Source organism: Aphelocoma coerulescens, chromosome 27, assembly GCF_041296385.1.
Source record: "Aphelocoma coerulescens isolate FSJ_1873_10779 chromosome 27, UR_Acoe_1.0, whole genome shotgun sequence".
NCBI lineage: Eukaryota > Metazoa > Chordata > Aves > Passeriformes > Corvidae > Aphelocoma > Aphelocoma coerulescens.
The window spans coordinates 4,570,213-4,584,669 of NC_091040.1; the positions used below are offsets into that span (position 1 = coordinate 4,570,213).

The 14,457-nt window shown below is 56.4% G+C and overlaps 5 protein-coding genes and 1 pseudogene across 5 annotated transcripts; all 6 read right to left on the reverse strand.

Moving 5' to 3' along the window:
* Positions 1 to 570: 570 nt before the first annotated feature.
* Positions 571 to 867, reverse strand: LOC138099105 (feather keratin Cos1-2-like). Its single transcript, XM_068996169.1, has one exon. It carries the CDS (start codon positions 865 to 867, stop codon positions 571 to 573), a length of 297 nt encoding a protein of 98 aa, XP_068852270.1.
* A 1,797-nt stretch (positions 868 to 2,664) lies between these two features.
* On the reverse strand, positions 2,665 to 3,211 carry LOC138099106 (feather keratin Cos2-2-like). Its single transcript, XM_068996170.1, has 2 exons — positions 2,911 to 3,211; positions 2,665 to 2,678 (listed from the first exon to the last, which is right to left on the reverse strand). The coding sequence occupies exons 1-2, from the start codon at positions 3,209 to 3,211 to the stop codon at positions 2,665 to 2,667; spliced, it is 315 nt and encodes a 104-aa protein (XP_068852271.1).
* Positions 3,212 to 5,636: 2,425 nt separating this feature from the next.
* On the reverse strand, positions 5,637 to 5,933 carry LOC138099107 (feather keratin Cos1-2-like). Its single transcript, XM_068996171.1, has one exon. The coding sequence runs from the start codon at positions 5,931 to 5,933 to the stop codon at positions 5,637 to 5,639; it is 297 nt and encodes a 98-aa protein (XP_068852272.1).
* Positions 5,934 to 7,730: 1,797 nt separating this feature from the next.
* Positions 7,731 to 8,277, reverse strand: LOC138099108 (feather keratin Cos2-2-like). Its single transcript, XM_068996172.1, has 2 exons — positions 7,977 to 8,277; positions 7,731 to 7,744 (listed from the first exon to the last, which is right to left on the reverse strand). Exons 1-2 carry the CDS (start codon positions 8,275 to 8,277, stop codon positions 7,731 to 7,733), a joined length of 315 nt encoding a protein of 104 aa, XP_068852273.1.
* A 2,448-nt stretch (positions 8,278 to 10,725) lies between these two features.
* On the reverse strand, positions 10,726 to 11,480 carry LOC138099323 (feather keratin Cos1-2-like; annotated as a pseudogene).
* A 1,345-nt stretch (positions 11,481 to 12,825) lies between these two features.
* On the reverse strand, positions 12,826 to 13,372 carry LOC138099109 (feather keratin Cos2-2-like). Its single transcript, XM_068996173.1, has 2 exons — positions 13,072 to 13,372; positions 12,826 to 12,839 (listed from the first exon to the last, which is right to left on the reverse strand). Exons 1-2 carry the CDS (start codon positions 13,370 to 13,372, stop codon positions 12,826 to 12,828), a joined length of 315 nt encoding a protein of 104 aa, XP_068852274.1.
* Between the last annotated feature and the right edge of the window lie 1,085 nt (positions 13,373 to 14,457).

Consider the following 14,457-nt stretch of genomic DNA (forward strand, 5'->3'; position numbering starts at 1 on the left):
TGTGCACAGAAGCTGGGCCGAAGGCTTATTGTGAGGAAGCTGTTTGAAGAGAGGACGTTGTGGACTATCCCCAGGCATTGCTGATTGCCATTCCCTCACCGGTGACCTTTTAACATCATCCTCTCCTACTGGTCCCCATTTTGGAGAAGCCAGGGATGTGTTTGTCAGCTCCAATGGAAAAGGCATAAATTAAAATCCACCGTGAAGTGTCCACCCTCTGCTGTTTCCACCTTTTGCCCTGAGCTCACTGGAGGAGTTCCCACACAAGGAAGGAGAAAGCAGAGGCCCAGGTTTGGATGCAAAACAACTTTATTGAGTCTAAGGAAGAACAGGCTCACAGAGGACACCAGGAGCAGCCACTGAGGTGCAGTGGGGGTGTCCGTCTGCCTGGCCTGCAGAGGAAGGCAGGGAGGCCAACAGGTAGGCTGGCATTGAGTGGTGCAGACAGGAAAGGGAGGGAGGGGAAGAGTAATCCAAGGGGTTAAATAGGTTGTTCCCAAGATCCATCTTCAGTCCAGCCCCACGTTCTGAGGTCGTGGAGGTTCTTGCTCGAGGATGTTGCCAGCAGATTTAGCAGGGGGGACAGCATCTGCTGCCATAGCCGCTGGTGATGCAGGAGATGTCAAAGCCGCCAGAGTTGATGGGCACTCCGCCAGAGCTGAGGATGCTGCCAACGGCAGCGGAGGTGGAGGATCCCACCACGGTGTTCTGTGGGAAGGAGCTGAGGATGGGCCCGGGCAGGGTCACCACCACTGCGGAGGGCTGGATGGCCACGGTGGAGCTCTGGCACTGCCTGACACAGCACTCATTGCAGCTGTTGGCCAGCGGGCAGGGGCCGCAGGGCTGGCAGCAAGGGTTGCAGGACATGGCTCGGGGTCCCAGGTGCACCTGGCACAGAGGGCAGGGAGAAGCAGAATGTTAGGACGCTTGAGAAGCAGCACTGCCCCAAGCACCCTGCAGCCAAGGCACCTCCTGGCCCACACTGCACTGCCCACCTCAAAGCCCAGGAGCCACCTCAGCCAAGTCCCAGCCTCTCTCTGCACAAGATCTTCTCCCCCCTGCCTTCTCCCAGCAGAAGCAGCTCCCAGCCCTGGGCTCTGACAGCCCCGATCAGCTGAGACCTCCAGCCAGGAAAGAGCTGGGCTGGAAGCAGGAGGAGAAGGATTGGAGGCTTCCCACTCACCTGATTCCTGAGGAGGAGGAGGAGGTGAGAGAAGTGGATGTGAGAGCAGAGACTTGGGCTGCCTTTTATAGCAGTCCTGCACTGCCTCAGGCCCAGTAGCACCTTGGTGGAAGTAATAATTTTGTGACCAGCTCATGGCAAATGTGCACCATCCCAGCTAATGGCAGGGGCTGTGTCCTGGTTTCCTGCAGTGCGGCCTTTTCATTTCCTGGCTTCTGCCGTGTGCGTTCCTATGTGAAGACTTCTGTTAGGGCCGGGATGAGAGGCCCAAGTATTTCCAGGACATAAACACGTCAGAATTGGCAGAATGCTCGCATCATGGTCTGGTGGCATTCCATGCGGGCACGTGAGGTGAACCTGTGTCATTCCTGTGGGTTTGTTTGTGGCAAAGTCTCAGGACATCACACTTGTTCTTCTTGTACACATGCACCTCTCTCCCTCATCTCTGCGTGACAGCACGTGAGTTTTCATGTGCAGCCTGGTGTTCTGGAGCATTCGGGAAGTGGGTCAGATATGCTTTGTGGTCTTGCTTCCCCTCTAATACGTCTCCCTTTGGCCAACAGCCCATGCCCGCTTCTGCAGCTCGTTCCTGCTCTTGGCCTGGGCTGGATGACCAGCTGTCCCAAGGTTGGCCTTGGCTGCATGGATGGTGCCCACCAAGCCACTCTATCAATTCCTATGTGTGCCGTGGACAGAGAAGAGAAAATAAAAGAGAAAGCAACTTGGAGCTTGTTATAAGGCAGTTTGCTAAAGCAAACACAAAGCGTTATGCGTGTATGAGAAAAGCAGAAAAATAAATAATTTTATGTCCAACTTCCCTCAGGAAGTGATGGCTGGCCACTTCCCAGGAAGCAGGGCTTCCTCATGTGTAGTGGTTGCTCAGGAAGGCCAACTTTGTAAATAAGGCTGCAGGAATGGGCTCTGTGGGAGGAGTCCAGCGTCTCCCGCCGTGTCTGACTGAGTCACTTCCAAGGCTGTCCAAAGGGGACTCAGCGCTGCCCAACCCTGAGCACATTTGTCACTCTGGTGATGCCTCTGTGTAAGCGTATGTCATTGGAAATGGTCTGGGCTGGAAGGGAACTTAAAGATCATTTATTTCCACTCCCGCTGCCCTCAGCAGATGGGCACTGACGCCACCCACTAAACCGGGTTGATCAAAGAGCTGTCCAAACTGGCCTTGCACACTTCCACGGTTGAGGCATCCAAAACTTTTCTGGGCAATTTCCTACAGTGCCTCACCACCCTCACAGTGAGGCACATCTTTGTCGGCTCCAAGAGAACAAAGAAAATTGCACTGCCGGGATTCCAGTGCTGAGCTTCCTCCACTTTTTCCAATGGGCAAACAGGAAGAGTTGCAACAGGAAGAAGGAGAAATCAGAGGCCAAAGTTTGAATGCAAAACCAACTTTATTGTGTCTAAGGAAGAAAAGGAGGAGGCTCACAGAGGGCACCAGGAGCAGCCACTAAGATGCAGTGAGGGTGTCAATCCGGCCGGCCTGCAGAGGGAAGGAGGCCAGCAGGTCCCACTAGGGCTGGCATTGAGTGGTGCTGACAGGAAAGGAAAAGGAAGAGAAAAAAGAGAGGAGAGGAAACAATAGGCAGAAGCTCTAAATCCAGAGGCTTAAAGTTCTGTCTTCAGTCCAGCACCATGTTCTGAGGTCGTGGAGGTTCTTGCCTGAGGATGTTGGTGGCGGCAGCAGCTTTAGCAGGGACGACAACATCTTTCACCATAGCGGCTGGTGATGCAGGAGATGTCAAAGCCCCCGGAGCTGATGGGCACTCCTTCAGAGCTGAGGATGCTGCCAACGGCAGCGGAGGTGGAGGATCCCACCACGGTGTTCTGTGGGAAGGAGCTGAGGATGGGCCCGGGCAGGGTCACCAGCACAGCAGGCGGCTCAATGACGACGGTGGAGCTCTGGCACTGCCTGACACAGCACTCATTGCAGCTGCTGGCCAGCGGGCAGGGGCCGCAGGACTGGCAGCAAGGGTTGCAGGGCTGGCACTGCTGGCACTTCTCAGGGCAGGACATGTCTCGAGCCTGGCGCTGCACCTGGCACAGAGGGCCGGGAGGAAGCAGAGCACACGCACACCTGAGACACAGCCCACAAGGCACCCCCAGCAACACAAGGCCCCTGCTGCTTGCGCAGCTGCAGCCTGTGCGGGCCCAAACTGGGGATCCTGGGCCTCAGCCCAGCACGCTCCTTCAGAGCTCAGCCAGCCCCAGCCGTGCTCCTGCCCAGCCTGGATGCAAAGAAGCACCTCAGCCCAGCCTCAGCCTCTGGCCAGAACACACGCTCTCCCCTCTGCCCACACGAGCACCATCGGAGAACACCCCAGAAGAACAAGGAGCGGCAACAAGGGCTGGAAAGCTCAACCCTGTCCTAGAGAGGGTGGAGGAGAAAGGGGCTTCCAACTCACCTGGTTCCCAAGGAGCAGGAGGTGACAGAAGTGGATGAGACAGCCACCGGTTAGGCTGCCTTTTATGCTGGCCCCACAGTGCCTCAGGGCTCAAAGTCCGTGCTGCCTGAGTGATAAATTTCCTGTGTGATCCCAATGAATGGAAAGATCTCTGGGAATGCTATGGCATGACTTGCTGGTTCCCTCTACCATGACTTTGCATTTCCTGGCCTACATCATTCCCATTCCCTCGCGGACACTTCTTCTGAGAGCTGGTATGTGAGATTCCATTTGTCCTGAGGGCAAGGATGTGTCGGTGAGCAGAAATTATGAAATTATGAATTAATTGCAGAATGTCAAGGAGGCAGGTGATGCCAGCCTGGGGCACTCTGGTGATTTATCCCTGCCAGCTTTTTTCTAATTCCTGCTGACTGGAAGGGCCTCATCTGCTCCCAGCCCTCTGCTCTTTGACTTGTCGCCCAAGGGTTCCCCGGTGTGCTTTTCCCATGGGGTAGAACCTCTTTGCCTTCCTCCTCGGCCTGCACAATCCACGAGACTCCTGTAGCACTGCTGCCTGAGCTTGTGTCCTGCTTGGAGTGCTGTGTCCCTGCTCTGGCTGGCAGCTCCCCAGCTGCTCCTGAGGCACATCCCTTGCCATGGCCTGTGCCCCATGTGCTGCCCCGCAATAATGTGCGTGGCAGTGTGGCTGTGCCCCAGTGTGTGCCAGTGCCTGCACATCCCTGTGCTTGTGCACTCGTGGGAACACCCCCTGAGAGCCTCTGGCCTACTCGGGGATCGTTGTGCACAGGGCAGAGCACTTGTGTGCAGCCCCCTGCCCGTGTGCCTGCGCACGTTTGCTGGGGTCTGTGCGTCTGGGTTCATCTCTGTGCACACCTGGGCAGGCTGGCAATGTGTCAGTGCCCGTGTGTCTGTGTGTCTGTGTGTGTGTGCACAGCTGTGCCTGAGCTCACGTCTCAGCCCAGCCATTCCAAGCCCCGTAGGGACTTCCCTGCCCAGCAGTGCCAGCCACTCGCACACACTCAGCCCCGCGTTATCGGCAGGGACCTGGAGAGGGCCACGGCCCTCACGGCACACCGAGGACAACCCCAAAGCCAGGCCATCCCTTTGATGCTGCATCCCAACAGCCTTGGGACACTCTGCTCTTTCCCGGGGTCCTTGCTCCTGCCTCATGGAGAAAGTTGGAGGTTACCGTGTTCTGGTGGCTCTGTGGAGATGGGGGAGTCCTGTGGCCACAGTGGCCTTTGTCCTGAGCCAGGAGCTATGGGAGAAGGATGCTGTCAAAGAGCACGAGGCATGTGGAGAAAAGAGTTTGACCATGTCTGGGAAGTGGAGGCAGGAAGGTGGAAGATTTGCTCCTCTCCCACATCCAGAAGGGGAAAAAGTGGCAGCTGCCAGCACGATGGGAGGAGGGTTTTGGTTCTGTCCTCATGCTTGGTTGAGCCAGTGAAACCCCTCAGCCCTGCGTGTGTGCACAGAAGCTGGGCCGAAGGCTTATTGTGAGGAAGCTGTTTGAAGAGAGGACGTTGTGGACTATCCCCAGGCATTGCTGATTGCCATTCCCTCACCGGTGACCTTTTAACATCATCCTCTCCTACTGGTCCCCATTTTGGAGAAGCCAGGGATGTGTTTGTCAGCTCCAATGGAAAAGGCATAAATTAAAATCCACCGTGAAGTGTCCACCCTCTGCTGTTTCCACCTTTTGCCCTGAGCTCACTGGAGGAGTTCCCACACAAGGAAGGAGAAAGCAGAGGCCCAGGTTTGGATGCAAAACAACTTTATTGAGTCTAAGGAAGAACAGGCTCACAGAGGACACCAGGAGCAGCCACTGAGGTGCAGTGGGGGTGTCCGTCTGCCTGGCCTGCAGAGGAAGGCAGGGAGGCCAACAGGTAGGCTGGCATTGAGTGGTGCAGACAGGAAAGGGAGGGAGGGGAAGAGTAATCCAAGGGGTTAAATAGGTTGTTCCCAAGATCCATCTTCAGTCCAGCCCCACGTTCTGAGGTCGTGGAGGTTCTTGCTCGAGGATGTTGCCAGCAGATTTAGCAGGGGGGACAGCATCTGCTGCCATAGCCGCTGGTGATGCAGGAGATGTCAAAGCCGCCAGAGTTGATGGGCACTCCGCCAGAGCTGAGGATGCTGCCAACGGCAGCGGAGGTGGAGGATCCCACCACGGTGTTCTGTGGGAAGGAGCTGAGGATGGGCCCGGGCAGGGTCACCACCACTGCGGAGGGCTGGATGGCCACGGTGGAGCTCTGGCACTGCCTGACACAGCACTCATTGCAGCTGTTGGCCAGCGGGCAGGGGCCGCAGGGCTGGCAGCAAGGGTTGCAGGACATGGCTCGGGGTCCCAGGTGCACCTGGCACAGAGGGCAGGGAGAAGCAGAATGTTAGGACGCTTGAGAAGCAGCACTGCCCCAAGCACCCTGCAGCCAAGGCACCTCCTGGCCCACACTGCACTGCCCACCTCAAAGCCCAGGAGCCACCTCAGCCAAGTCCCAGCCTCTCTCTGCACAAGATCTTCTCTCCCCTGCCTTCTCCCAGCAGAAGCAGCTCCCAGCCCTGGGCTCTGACAGCCCCGATCAGCTGAGACCTCCAGCCAGGAAAGAGCTGGGCTGGAAGCAGGAGGAGAAGGATTGGAGGCTTCCCACTCACCTGATTCCTGAGGAGGAGGAGGAGGTGAGAGAAGTGGATGTGAGAGCAGAGACTTGGGCTGCCTTTTATAGCAGTCCTGCACTGCCTCAGGCCCAGTAGCACCTTGGTGGAAGTAATAATTTTGTGACCAGCTCATGGCAAATGTGCACCATCCCAGCTAATGGCAGGGGCTGTGTCCTGGTTTCCTGCAGTGCGGCCTTTTCATTTCCTGGCTTCTGCCGTGTGCGTTCCTATGTGAAGACTTCTGTTAGGGCCGGGATGAGAGGCCCAAGTATTTCCAGGACATAAACACGTCAGAGTCGGCAGAATGCTCGCATCATGGTCTGGTGGCATTCCATGCGGGCACGTGAGGTGAACCTGTGTCATTCCTGTGGGTTTGTTTGTGGCAAAGTTCTCAGGACATCACACTTGTTCTTCTTGTACACATGCACCTCTCTCCCTCATCTCTGCGTGACAGCACGTGAGTTTTCATGTGCAGCCTGGTGTTCTGGAGCATTCGGGAAGTGGGTCAGATATGCTTTGTGGTCTTGCTTCCCCTCTAATACGTCTCCCTTTGGCCAACAGCCCATGCCCGCTTCTGCAGCTCGTTCCTGCTCTTGGCCTGGGCTGGATGACCAGCTGTCCCAAGGTTGGCCTTGGCTGCATGGATGGTGCCCACCAAGCCACTCTATCAATCCCATGTGTGCCGTGGACAGAGAAGAGAAAATAAAAGAGAAAGCAACTTGGAGCTTGTTATAAGGCAGTTTGCTAAAGCAAACGCAAAGCGTTATGCGTGTATGAGAAAAGCAGAAAAATAAATAATTTTATGTCCAACTTCCCTCAGGAAGTGATGGCTGGCCACTTCCCAGGAAGCAGGGCTTCCTCACGTGTAGTGGTTGCTCAGGAAGGCCAACTTTGTAAATAAGGCTGCAGGAATGGGCTCTGTGGGAGGAGTCCATCGTCTCCCGCCGTGTCTGACTGAGTCACTTCCAAGGCTGTCCAAAGGGGACTCAGCGCTGCCCAACCCTGAGCACATTTGTCACTCTGGTGATGCCTCTGTGAAAGCGTATGTCATTAGAAATGGTCTGGGCTGGAAGGGAACTTAAAGATCATTTATTTCCACTCCCGCTGCCCTCAGCAGATGGGCACTGATGCCACCCACTAAACCGGGTTGATCAAAGAGCTGTCCAAACTGGCCTTGCACACTTCCACGGTTGAGGCATCCAAAACTTTTCTGGGCAATTTCCTACAGTGCCGCACCACCCTCACAGTGAGGCACATCTTTGTCGGCTCCAAGAGAACAAAGAAAATTGCACTGCCGGGATTCCAGTGCTGAGCTTCCTCCACTTTTTCCAATGGGCAAACAGGAAGAGTTGCAACAGGAAGAAGGAGAAATCAGAGGCCAAAGTTTGAATGCAAAACCAACTTTATTGAGTCAAAAGAAGAAAAGGAGGAGGCTCACAGAGGGCACCAGGAGCAGCCACTAAGATGCAGTGAGGGTGTCAATCCGGCCGGCCTGCAGAGGGAAGGAGGCCAGCAGGTCCCACTAGGGCTGGCATTGAGTGGTGCTGACAGGAAAGGAAAAGGAAGAGAAAAAAGAGAGGAGAGGAAACAATAGGCAGAAGCTCTAAATCCAGAGGCTTAAAGTTCTGTCTTCAGTCCAGCACCATGTTCTGAGGTCGTGGAGGTTCTTGCCTGAGGATGTTGGTGGCGGCAGCAGCTTTAGCAGGGACGACAACATCTTTCACCATAGCGGCTGGTGATGCAGGAGATGTCAAAGCCCCCGGAGCTGATGGGCACTCCTTCAGAGCTGAGGATGCTGCCAACGGCAGCGGAGGTGGAGGATCCCACCACGGTGTTCTGTGGGAAGGAGCTGAGGATGGGCCCGGGCAGGGTCACCAGCACAGCAGGCGGCTCAATGACGACGGTGGAGCTCTGGCACTGCCTGACACAGCACTCATTGCAGCTGTTGGCCAGCGGGCAGGGGCCGCAGGACTGGCAGCAAGGGTTGCAGGGCTGGCACTGCTGGCACTTCTCAGGGCAGGACATGTCTCGAGCCTGGCGCTGCACCTGGCACAGAGGGCAGGGAGGAAGCAGAGCACACGCACACCTGAGACACAGCCCACAAGGCACCCCCAGCAACACAAGGCCCCTGCTGCTTGCGCAGCTGCAGCCTGTGCGGGCCCAAACTGGGGATCCTGGGCCTCAGCCCAGCACGCTCCTTCAGAGCTCAGCCAGCCCCAGCCGTGCTCCTGCCCAGCCTGGATGCAAAGAAGCACCTCAGCCCAGCCTCAGCCTCTGGCCAGAACACACGCTCTCCCCTCTGCCCACACGAGCACCATCGGAGAACACCCCAGAAGAACAAGGAGCGGCAACAAGGGCTGGAAAGCTCAACCCTGTCCTAGAGAGGGTGGAGGAGAAAGGGGCTTCCAACTCACCTGGTTCCCAAGGAGCAGGAGGTGACAGAAGTGAATGAGACAGCCACCGGTTAGGCTGCCTTTTATGCTGGCCCCACAGTGCCTCAGGGCTCAAAGTCCGTGCTGCCTGAGTGATAAATTTCCTGTGTGATCCCAATGAATGGAAAGATCTGTGGGAATGCTATGGCATGACTTGCTGGTTCCCTCTACCATGACTTTGCATTTCCTGGCCTACATCATTCCCATTCCCTCGCGGACACTTCTTCTGAGAGCTGGTATGTGAGATTCCATTTGTCCTGAGGGCAAGGATGTGTCGGTGAGCAGAAATTATGAAATTATGAATTAATTGCAGAATGTCAAGGAGGCAGGTGATGCCAGCCTGGGGCACTCTGGTGATTTATCCCTGCCAGCTTTTTTCTAATTCCTGCTGACTGGAAGGGCCTCATCTGCTCCCAGCCCTCTGCTCTTTGACTTGTCGCCCAAGGGTTCCCCGGTGTGCTTTTCCCATGGGGTAGAACCTCTTTGCCTTCCTCCTCGGCCTGCACAATCCACGAGACTCCTGTAGCACTGCTGCCTGAGCTTGTGTCCTGCTTGGAGTGCTGTGTCCCTGCTCTGGCTGGCAGCTCCCCAGCTGCTCCTGAGGCACATCCCTTGCCATGGCCTGTGCCCCATGTGCTGCCCCGCAATAATGTGCGTGGCAGCGTGGCTGTGCCCCAGTGTGTGCCAGTGCCTGCACATCCCTGTGCTTGTGCACTCGTGGGAACACCCCCTGAGAGCCTCTGGCCTACTCGGGGATCGTTGTGCACAGGGCAGAGCACTTGTGTGCAGCCCCCTGCCCGTGTGCCTGCGCACGTTTGCTGGGGTCTGTGCGTCTGGCTTCATCTCTGTGCACACCTGGGCAGGCTGGCAATGTGTCAGTGCCCGTGTGTCTGTGTGTCTGTGTGTGTGTGCACAGCTGTGCCTGAGCTCACGTCTCAGCCCAGCCATTCCAAGCCCCGTAGGGACTTCCCTGCCCAGCAGTGCCAGCCACTCGCACACACTCAGCCCCGCATTATCGGCAGGGACCTGGAGAGGGCCACGGCCCTCACGGCACACCGAGGACAACCCCAAAGCCAGGCCATCCCTTTGATGCTGCATCCCAACAGCCTTGGGACACTCTGCTCTTTCCCAGGGTCCTTGCTCCTGCCTCATGGAGAAAGTTGGAGGTTACCGTGTTCTGGTGGCTCTGTGGAGATGGGGGAGTCCTGTGGCCACAGTGGCCTTTGTCCTGAGCCAGGAGCTATGGGAGAAGGATGCTGTCAAAGAGCACGAGGCATGTGGAGAAAAGAGTTTGACCATGTCTGGGAAGTGGAGGCAGGAAGGTGGAAGATTTGCTCCTCTCCCACATCCAGAAGGGGAAAGAGTGGCAGCTGCCAGCGCGATGGGAGGAGGGTTTTGGTTCTGTCCTCATGCTTGGTTGAGCCAGTGAAACCCCTCAGCCCTGCGTGTGTGCACAGAAGCTGGCCGAAGGCTTATTGTGAGGGAGCTGTTTGAAGAGAGGACGTTGTGGACTATCCCCAGGCATTGCTGATTGCCATTCCCTCACCGGTGACCTTTTAACATCATCCTCTCCTGCTGGTCCCCATTTTGGAGAAGCCAGGGATGTGTTTGTCAGCTCCAACGGAAAAGGCACAAATTAAAATCCACCGTGAAGTGTCCACCCTCTGCTGTTTCCACCTTTTGCCCTGAGCTCACTGGAGGAGTTCCCACACAAGGAAGGAGAAAGCAGAGGCCCAGGTTTGGATGCAAAACAACTTTATTGAGTCTAAGGAAGAACAGGCTCACAGAGGACACCAGGAGCAGCCACTGAGGTGCAGTGGGGGTGTCCGTCTGCCTGGCCTGCAGAGGAAGGCAGGGAGGCCAACAGGTCCCAGTAGGCTGGCATTGAGTGGTGTGGACAGGAAAGGGAGGGAGGGGAAGAGAGTGGAAGAAAACAGCAGTAATCCAAGGGGTTAAATAGGTTGTTCCCAAGATCCATCTTCAGTCCAGCCCCACGTTCTGAGGTCGTGGAGGTTCTTGCTCGAGGATGTTGCCAGCAGATTTAGCAGGGGGGACAGCATCTGCTGCCATAGCCGCTGGTGATGCAGGAGATGTCAAAGCCGCCAGAGTTGATGGGCACTCCGCCAGAGCTGAGGATGCTGCCAACGGCAGCGGAGGTGGAGGATCCCACCACGGTGTTCTGTGGGAAGGAGCTGAGGATGGGCCCGGGCAGGGTCACCACCACTGGGGAGGGCTGGATGGCCACGGTGGAGCTCTGGCACTGCCTGACACAGCACTCATTGCAGCTGTTGGCCAGCGGGCAGGGGCCGCAGGGCTGGCAGCAAGGGTTGCAGGGCTGGCAGCAGGACATGGCTCGGGGTCCCAGAGGGCACAGAGGGCAGGGAGAAGCAGAATGTTAGGACGCTTGAGAAGCAGCACTGCCCCAAGCACCCTGCAGCCAAGGCACCTCCTGGCCCACACTGCACTGCCCACCTCAAAGCCCAGGAGCCACCTCAGCCAAGTCCCAGCCTCTCTCTGCACAAGATCTTCTCCCCCCTGCCTTCTCCCAGCAGAAGCAGCTCCCAGCCCTGGGCTCTGACAGCCCCGATCAGCTGAGACCTCCAGCCAGGAAAGAGCTGGGCTGGAAGCAGGAGGAGAAGGATTGGAGGCTTCCCACTCACCTGATTCCTGAGGAGGAGGAGGAGGTGAGAGAAGTGGATGTGAGAGCAGAGACTTGGGCTGCCTTTTATAGCAGTCCTGCACTGCCTCAGGCCCAGTAGCACCTTGGTGGAAGTAATAATTTTGTGACCAGCTCATGGCAAATGTGCACCATCCCAGCTAATGGCAGGGGCTGTGTCCTGGTTTCCTGCAGTGCGGCCTTTTCATTTCCTGGCTTCTGCCGTGTGCGTTCCTATGTGAAGACTTCTGTTAGGGCCGGGATGAGAGGCCCAAGTATTTCCAGGACATAAACACGTCAGAGTCGGCAGAATGCTCGCATCATGGTCTGGTGGCATTCCATGCGGGCACGTGAGGTGAACCTGTGTCATTCCTGTGGGTTTGTTTGTGGCAAAGTTCTCAGGACATCACACTTGTTCTTCTTGTACACATGCACCTCTCTCCCTCATCTCTGCGTGACAGCACGTGAGTTTTCATGTGCAGCCTGGTGTTCTGGAGCATTCGGGAAGTGGGTCAGATATGCTTTGTGGTCTTGCTTCCCCTCTAATACGTCTCCCTTTGGCCAACAGCCCATGCCCGCTTCTGCAGCTCGTTCCTGCTCTTGGCCTGGGCTGGATGACCAGCTGTCCCAAGGTTGACCTTGGCTGCATGGATGGTGCCCACCAAGCCACTCTATCAATCCCATGTGTGCCGTGGACAGAGAAGAGAAAATAAAAGAGAAAGCAACTTGGAGCTTGTTATAAGGCAGTTTGCTAAAGCAAACGCAAAGCGTTATGCGTGTATGAGAAAAGCAGAAAAATAAATAATTTTATGTCCAACTTCCCTCAGGAAGTGATGGCTGGCCACTTCCCAGGAAGCAGGGCTTCCTCACGTGTAGTGGTTGCTCAGGAAGGCCAACTTTGTAAATAAGGCTGCAGGAATGGGCTCTGTGGGAGGAGTCCATCGTCTCCCGCCGTGTCTGACTGAGTCACTTCCAAGGCTGTCCAAAGGGGACTCAGCGCTGCCCAACCCTGAGCACATTTGTCACTCTGGTGATGCCTCTGTGAAAGCGTATGTCATTAGAAATGGTCTGGGCTGGAAGGGAACTTAAAGATCATTTATTTCCACTCCCGCTGCCCTCAGCAGATGGGCACTGATGCCACCCACTAAACCGGGTTGATCAAAGAGCTGTCCAAACTGGCCTTGCACACTTCCACGGTTGAGGCATCCAAAACTTTTCTGGGCAATTTCCTACAGTGCCGCACCACCCTCACAGTGAGGCACATCTTTGTCGGCTCCAAGAGAACAAAGAAAATTGCACTGCCGGGATTCCAGTGCTGAGCTTCCTCCACTTTTTCCAATGGGCAAACAGGAAGAGTTGCAACAGGAAGAAGGAGAAATCAGAGGCCAAAGTTTGAATGCAAAACCAACTTTATTGTGTCTAAGGAAGAAAAGAAGGAGGCTCACAGAGGGCACCAGGAGCAGCCACTAAGATGCAGTGAGGGTGTCAATCCGGCCGGCCTGCAGAGGGAAGGAGGCCAGCAGGTCCCACTAGGGCTGGCATTGAGTGGTGCTGACAGGAAAGGAAAAGGAAGAGAAAAAAGAGAGGAGAGGAAACAATAGGCAGAAGCTCTAAATCCAGAGGCTTAAAGTTCTGTCTTCAGTCCAGCACCATGTTCTGAGGTCGTGGAGGTTCTTGCCTGAGGATGTTGGTGGCGGCAGCAGCTTTAGCAGGGACGACAACATCTTTCACCATAGCGGCTGGTGATGCAGGAGATGTCAAAGCCCCCGGAGCTGATGGGCACTCCTTCAGAGCTGAGGATGCTGCCAACGGCAGCGGAGGTGGAGGATCCCACCACGGTGTTCTGTGGGAAGGAGCTGAGGATGGGCCCGGGCAGGGTCACCAGCACAGCAGGCGGCTCAATGACGACGGTGGAGCTCTGGCACTGCCTGACACAGCACTCATTGCAGCTGCTGGCCAGCGGGCAGGGGCCGCAGGACTGGCAGCAAGGGTTGCAGGGCTGGCACTGCTGGCACTTCTCAGGGCAGGACATGTCTCGAGCCTGGCGCTGCACCTGGCACAGAGGGCCGGGAGGAAGCAGAGCACACGCACACCTGAGACACAGCCCGCAAGGCACCCCCAGCAACACAAGGCCCCTGCTGCTTGCGCAGCTGCAGCCTGTGCGGGCCCAAACTGGGGATCCTGGGCCTCAGCCCAGCACGCTCCTTCAGAGCTCAGCCAGCCCCAGCCGTGCTCCTGCCCAGCCTGGATGCAAAGAAGCACCTCAGCCCAGCCTCAGCCTCTGGCCAGAACACACGCTCTCCCCTCTGCCCACACGAGCACCATCGGAGAACACCCCAGAAGAACAAGGAGCGGCAACAAGGGCTGGAAAGCTCAACCCTGTCCTAGAGAGGGTGGAGGAGAAAGGGGCTTCCAACTCACCTGGTTCCCAAGGAGCAGGAGGTGACAGAAGTGGATGAGACAGCCACCGGTTAGGCTGCCTTTTATGCTGGCCCCACAGTGCCTCAGGGCTCAAAGTCCGTGCTGCCTGAGTGATAAATTTCCTGTGTGATCCCAATGAATGGAAAGATCTCTGGGAATGCTATGGCATGACTTGCTGGTTCCCTCTACCATGACTTTGCATTTCCTGGCCTACATCATTCCCATTCCCTCGCGGACACTTCTTCTGAGAGCTGGTATGTGAGATTCCATTTGTCCTGAGGGCAAGGATGTGTCGGTGAGCAGAAATTATGAAATTATGAATTAATTGCAGAATGTCAAGGAGGCAGGTGATGCCAGCCTGGGGCACTCTGGTGATTTATCCCTGCCAGCTTTTTTCTAATTCCTGCTGACTGGAAGGGCCTCATCTGCTCCCAGCCCTCTGCTCTTTGACTTGTCGCCCAAGGGTTCCCCGGTGTGCTTTTCCCATGGGGTAGAACCTCTTTGCCTTCCTCCTCGGCCTGCACAATCCACGAGACTCCTGTAGCACTGCTGCCTGAGCTTGTGTCCTGCTTGGAGTGCTGTGTCCCTGCTCTGGCTGGCAGCTCCCCAGCTGCTCCTGAGGCACATCCCTTGCCATGGCCTGTGCCCCATGTGCTGCCCCGCAATAATGTGCGTGGCAGTGTGGCTGTGCCCCAG